The sequence below is a fragment of the Myotis davidii genome, unplaced genomic scaffold, assembly GCF_000327345.1.
Source record: "Myotis davidii unplaced genomic scaffold, ASM32734v1 scaffold2100, whole genome shotgun sequence".
In the NCBI taxonomy this organism is placed as follows: Eukaryota; Metazoa; Chordata; class Mammalia; order Chiroptera; family Vespertilionidae; genus Myotis; species Myotis davidii.
The window spans coordinates 889,148-895,789 of record NW_006292458.1 but is presented as its reverse complement, the minus strand read 5'-3'; the positions used below and the strand labels follow the sequence as shown (position 1 = coordinate 895,789).

The 6,642-nt window shown below is 53.3% G+C and overlaps 1 protein-coding gene across 1 annotated transcript in view; it reads right to left on the bottom strand.

Moving 5' to 3' along the window:
* The window catches only part of GYS1 (glycogen synthase 1), a 16,906-nt gene that overhangs the window by 2,796 nt on the left and 7,468 nt on the right, over positions 1–6,642 (bottom strand). Inside the window, exons 7-13 of the mRNA XM_006765990.2 lie at positions 6,071–6,188; positions 5,678–5,798; positions 5,012–5,118; positions 3,765–3,824; positions 3,596–3,674; positions 1,631–1,744; positions 836–962 (exon numbers count right to left, since the gene is read on the bottom strand). Of these exons, the coding sequence (XP_006766053.1) occupies positions 836–962; positions 1,631–1,744; positions 3,596–3,674; positions 3,765–3,824; positions 5,012–5,118; positions 5,678–5,798; positions 6,071–6,188 (726 nt within the window). The remainder of the gene's footprint in view (positions 1–835; positions 963–1,630; positions 1,745–3,595; positions 3,675–3,764; positions 3,825–5,011; positions 5,119–5,677; positions 5,799–6,070; positions 6,189–6,642) is intronic.

Below are 6,642 nucleotides of genomic sequence, written 5' to 3'. Positions count from 1 at the left end.
TCTCTCACTTATGTTTCTAACTCTCTATCCCTCTCCCTTCCTCTCTGTAAAAAATCAATAAAATATATTTAAAAAAAAGTTTTATTATGTTACTCATAAATTGTCCCAGCCTGTGTTGCTCAGTTGGCTGGAGCATCTTCCCTTACACCAAGAGGTGGCGGGTTCGATTCCCAGTCAGGACACATACCCAGGTTGCGGGTTCGATCCTCAATTGGGGCACATATGGGAGGCAACAATCGATGTTTCTCTCGCTCTTCCTCGCTCTCTCTCACATCAATAAAAGCATATCCTCGAGTAGGATTAAAAATGTTTTTAATTACTCAAACTGAAGAAAGACTACAGCAAGTGTGGTATTTATTTAGCCATAAAAACATGAAAGCAGTTTGATTGGAAAGGGTGTGAGGAGGGTTGAACTTGGGTAGGTCACAGCAGAATAGCCCCAAAATGAGAGAGAATTGCAAAGGAGCTGATCCAACTTGAAGCCCGTGTTTAAAAGGAGCCAGCAGGAGGAAGGAGGAGGGGACGGGTGCTGGGGGCCCCTCAGGGAGACTGCCCCCCATGCAACGGTGTTCGTGGACTGTGCCTTACGCTGCTACTGGGGGGCAGAAGGGGTGATTGTCAGCAAATGGGGGAAGTCACATGTGCACGGAGACACGAGTCCTCCAGTTCCCCATCACATGAGCTACAGTGTCCCAGAGACACATGCTGTGGCAGAACAAGCTGTTCCCACTGCCCCCAGTTTTGCAAAGGAGGAACTTGGGGCTCGCAGAGGGCGCGTGCCTTGTCCTGGGATCATGCCAGGCCTGGCCGGACCCCCATGCCAGGCTGCACTCACCCGGCGTGTAGCCCCAAGGCTCATAGTAGGAGGGGAAGACCCCCAGGTGGCAGCCACGGACGAACTCTTCATAGTCCACGGGCAGCAGGGGGCTGGTGGAGGACAGGAACTCCGGGTGGAAAATGACCTGGCAGCGAGAAAGAAGGACTCAGCCCGAGGCACCCCGTTTGTCTGGGGGTTCCAGGGCGGCCCACGGAGAGTGAAAATGTTATCTGAAGTCACGTAAGTCAGTGGCAGGACAAAGATTTTTTAAAAAATTATTATTATTATTGTCTAAAGTTTTACATATTCTAGTGTTGTCTCATTGGACATAATTTACCACTGGCCAGCCTCCAAATTCCCATACAGAACTTTGGGAATAGAGGTACTGTATAGCTTTTGGAAATTTAAGATATCTATAATAACTCACTGCATGCATACACGTCCTTTGGTTGCTCTCTAACCCACCCACCCCCCGTCCCCCCAGGACAAAGATTTGAATACCAGTCTGCCTGCTTCCAAAGCTAAGGTCCTTTCTAGACAGAGAAGTCCTTTGATAAATGAGGTGAGATGGGGCATGTGAGGCCCGGCCTCCCCATGCATACACGTCCTTTGGTTGCTCTCTAACCCACCCACCCCCCGTCCCCCCAGGACAAAGATTTGAATACCAGTCTGCCTGCTTCCAAAGCTAAGGTCCTTTCTAGACAGAGAAGTCCTTTGATAAATGAGGTGAGATGGGGCATGTAAGGCCCAGCCTCCTGCCACCATCCCGCCACCCTCCTGCAACGCCCAACCCACCCTGACCAGAGGTCTCACCTTGACCCTGTCGGCGCTGCTATTGAAGAGGCCAATCCGGCGAATGGTGGTCAGGATAGGGTCTGAGGAGTCGTCCAGCATATTGTGGGTGCACACAGGGGGGAAAGACTGCCGCTGCAGGGGCCACAAGTGGGGTGAGGATCAGGGGAGGGACATGCTGAACTTGGGAATCCAAAGAGACTACAACTCCCACCAGGCCGTGGGGCCACAAGCCCAAGGGATGACCAGGAGTTAGAGACTTCCTACTTGGCTCTATGGGTCAAGGTTCTTTTCCCCTTTTAGCCATCATCAGCTAAAAATAAACTACAATTCCCAGCTGTCTTTGAGGCAGAGCCAGCGTTAACCAACCCCAGGGATGACGGGGAGTTGTAGCTATCTTGTTCTGTATTCTTGGCTCTGTCATCACAAAAATTCAAAGAAACGAACGTCCCCCAGTGGACTTTGGGAGGGGGGCAGAGGCTGTGTCAAGCTCCAGGGGCTGCTGGAAGTTGCAGTTTTCTTATGAAAATCCTAGATTTCTTTCTTTCCAAGTCCCTTTACTCTCCATCCTATAATTCCCTCCACTTCCACCCCCACAGAGGTCCAAAGAAACCACAATTCCCAAGAGGGGTACCCCCGATTTCTTTCTTCGGTTCCCCAATGGAGGAGGATAGATAGAGCCAGGGCGACAGAAGTCCCAGGGGTGGGGGGTGGGGGTGCTGCTGGGATATTCAGGTTTTTTGCGAATATTCCATCATTTCTCTTATTAAGTGTTCTACACACCTACAGTCTACTGACGCCAGCAACCTAAGAAACTACAACTCCCAGCAGCCCCTAGGAAGAAACGTGCTCACTGAGGCCGACTGCCTTAGGGACTATTGGGAATTAGTTTGACCAAAAACAAGTCTTCTCTTGTTTGTGCTGCTTGAGGTTTCCATTCCCCAGGAAACGATCCACCAACCCGAAGACCCTTGACTCCAGAGAATGAACGAACTCGCAGAAGTCTCTGGGGCAAGAGAAGCATCAACATAGCAGAAAGCCCCACGGGCTGCTGGGAATGGTAGTTTTCATTTGGTGTCTGACAATTTTCTGAAACGGCAACTGCTGCGTTTTCAATATTCTTCAGAGAATTATAGGTGTTTTAGCTGACCTCCTGACTATCCCTAAAGAGGCCCAACAAAGCGACCGCTCCTAGCCGTCCCTGGGGACGGAGGTGGAGCTGGTAGGCAGCAAGGCTTTAGGACATGTGGGAGTTGCAATTCTCCTTTTGTAGCTCTCTTTTTCTATATATTTTATTGATTTTTTTACAGAGAGGAAGGGAGAAGGATAGAGAGTTAGAAAGATCGATGAGAGAGAAACATCGATCAGCTGCCTCCCGCACACTCCCTACTGGGGATGTGCCCGCAACCAAGGCACCTGCCCTTGACCGGAATCGAACCTGGGACCCTTGAGTCCACGGGCTGACGCTCTATCTGCTGAGCCAAACAGGCTAGGGCTGTAGCTCTCTTTTTATACATATATATTTTATTGATTTTTTTACAGAGAGGAAGGGAGAAGGATAGAGAGTTAGAGACATCGATCAGCTGCCTCCTGCACACTCCCTATTGGGGATATGCCCTCAATCAAGGTACATGCCCTTGACCGGGATCAAACCTGGGACCCTTCAGTCCGCAAGCCGACGCTCTATCCACTGAGCCAAACCGATTAGGGCTGTAGCTCTCTTGACTTTAAGTTCCCCTTCACCTACTGTCCATTGGCCGTGGGGGATGCAAAGAAACTACAACTCCCAACAACCCCATGTGGCAGAAGACGTCATGGGAAAGCTGGCTGCCGAAAGGGCTTCTGGGAATTGAAGTCCCACCAGTCAGCTCACCCCCCTTTTCGGAACCTCAGAACTGCCAGCAATCTCTGGGGTCAGAACTAACTTGGCCAGCCGCCTCTGGGGCCGCGGGGGGCTGCCTGTCCTCTGCTCAGGGGTCCGAATACCTGTGTGGCAAAGATGGCTCTCTTCATCATGGTGAAGTCCTCCTTGTCCAGCATCTTGTTCATGTCTGGGAGGCTCCCCCTGCAGGGTGGACAGGGGTATGCCTCTGAGGAGGGGTGAAGTGAGGGGTTAGGACCCAGGGCCGCGCAGGGCGGAGGGAGGGGCACTCACACCAGCAAGGACTCATAAAGCTTCCTTCCGAACTTCTCCTTCACTGTGTTGGCCGTATCCCTGGAAAGAGCAGAACAAGGTCACGTGTACACCAGCCACGTGCTGTGAGGTTTCTGGGGGCGGCCAGGAAACGGAGGTCTGAACAGAGAAGCCCCTGGGGGCTCCGGGCTGGAGGATGGGGACCCAGGGAACCCGTCCCGGAAGGCTCGGATGCCTTGGGCCTTGCAGCAGCTGTGTGTCCGGGGACAGGTGGCCTTCCCTCTCTCTGACTTCAGGGACTCGTGGGGAAGAGGGAGGTAAAAATAGAACGGACCTTAGAGGTGTGCGGGGAGAACTTGATGAGGTCATGACTAAAAGTACACAGTGCCCAGCACACAGTGCGCCTTCCAGAAATGTCAGCTATTCTTAGAGCCTGTCCTGGTCCTGGTGGTGGCCATGCGGAGCCCCATTTTATAAAGAAGGAAGATTATGTGGAGAGGATAAAATTTACGTACACAAACAAGGCTAGCAAATCGTGCCACCCGACAGCCCCACTGGCATCCCCCTGTTCATAATCTTCCCCGAGCCCTGGCCTCATTTTCTAGGCTCTTGGTCTAGGGCACTCTGCGCCAGACCCACGGGTCTCCTCACTGCGTCTCATACAGACCCCAGGGCCTTTGCACGTGCTGTTCCCCAGATACGCACAGGGCTTCCTCCCTCATTTCCTTTATTGGTCTCTACCCAATGGCACTTTTGCAGCGTGGCCTGTCCTGACAACCCTGTCTCATTATTCCTGTGCTGCTTCTCACCCCCTCCCCCAAGAGCACTTTCTATAGAATTTTCTGGAAAGAGAGCTCAGTGAGGGCAGGGATTTTTATCTCTTTTGTTCCCAGCTGTGTCCCCAGGGCCTGGAACAGTGCTTGGCATACAACAGGTGCTCACTGAACATGGGATTGCTGACGAACGGGCTTCACAAATGGGGAAGCGGGGGCTCAGAGAGGGGCAGTGGTTTGCCTAAAGCCGGAAAGCCAGCAAGCGGCATGAGTTAGACCTCAGGGGTTTGGTATCAGAGCCCTGGCCGCGCTGCCACGCTCGGACCGCCCGCGACTTCTTGCTGCTCCCGGCGGCGGAGGCGTCCTAAGCAAGCGACCTCACTCGGAAAGTCGGGGGGGGCAGGTTTGACCATGTGACACAGGACAGAAGCGAGACTCCGGGGGGAACCCTGGGCCCGAGGCACACCGCTGGGATCCCGGGCGGGGGCTGCTGACCAGAGCTGCTTGCGCACGGCCTGGCCCTTGAGCGTTTCCACGTTGAAGTTGTTGGTCCGCGCCGGCATGATGAAGAAGGCGACCACGGTCTGCTCACTGTTGTTGACCTGCAGGACGGGAAAGGGGGAGGGGAGGGGTCAGGGTCACACGGGAGGAGGCTGAGGCCCCTCACCCTCTTCCACCCACTGAGACGGCTGGGACCCTGCCGCGCCCCTTCCTGTCCAGGAGAAGCATAGGACAGCCCGGCCAGCGTGGCTCAGTGGTTGAGCACTGACCTCTGAACCAGGAGGTCACGGTTCGATTCCCAGTCAGGGCACATGCCCAGGTTGCGGGCTTGATCCCCAGTAGGAGGCAGCCGATCAATGATTCTCTCTCATCATTGATGTTTCTCTCTCTCCCTCTCTCCCTTTCCCTTCCTCTCTGAAATCAATAAAAATATATTTTAAAAAACCCACAAAAATGCATGAAACTGTTATGGAATTATGCCTGATTTTTCAGCATATTGTATATATATATTTTAAAAATAATAAAAGACTCCGTCTTCTTTCTGGGTTTCTGTACTTCCCACAGCGGATTCCCCACCCCCTCCGGCCTGGGTCTCTGTTCCTGCCCGTACATACGGATTTTTCTGGCCCTCCCTCTGCCTCCTCGTGGCCCAGGACTTACTCTGAGCAGATAGTTGAGCCGGGCCAAGGCCTCCAGGAAGATGTCGGCCCCTTTGTTGGAGAACTCGTAGCGGCCGGCGATGAAGAAGTACAACGTCTTGTCCAAGTTGAAGTCCAGGTGCCTACGGAAGCCAGAAGGTGGGGTGAAGCCGAGACCCGCCCCCTCTAAGAGTCCTGGCCTCGAGCCTGCCAACCCCAGAAGCTGCAGGGGCAAAGGTCATCACGGACAGTGCGGAGGCATCGTGGAGACTCCTCTGAGATTTGGGGGTCTTTTCTCCCTGGATGGGGATCTAAGATCCTTCATCACGCACCCATTGCACTTGGCACTCAGGAACCGGAGAGGCTGAGCTCCCAACCCCTCCTCTCTCGAGGCCGAGGTATCTGGCCCACATACCCATAAAAATGGCCCCGCACAAACTCCTGGATCCGGGCCTTGCTCTGAGCATGGAGGTTCTGGAACTCGTGCATGGCAGAGAACTTCTTCACATTCAGCCCGTTGGGGGTCACGATATCTGGGAATGGGGGAGAAGGGCCCAGGTTTCATGTCTTCATGCAGATCGATGTGGCCGAACGAACCATCGAAGGAAAGACCCCTTTCCTTTGGTAACGTCTTTGTTTCCATCATTCCCCTGTGAGTTCCCTCGGTGACCCAGCTGCCCTGCCACTCAGATGCCTTCTCGCCCAATAACTACACCTCCCATCAGCCTCTGCAAGCAGCGAACCAGGCAGGGAACTAATCCGCATTGGGGTTTCTGGGAGGTGCGGTTCTTTGGTTTGCCCTAAACTACCCTGGGCTGGAAAAGATTAAACATCTCCATCCTGCTTCTCCCAGAATATACCCTCCTGCCTTCAAGCCTCTCTTAGGGTCCCAACCACTTTCTATCCTCACAAAAATGAAAGCACATCACTGAAAAACTACAACTCCCATCAGCTCCTGGGAAGAAATTCTAGGAACATAAGGAGCTG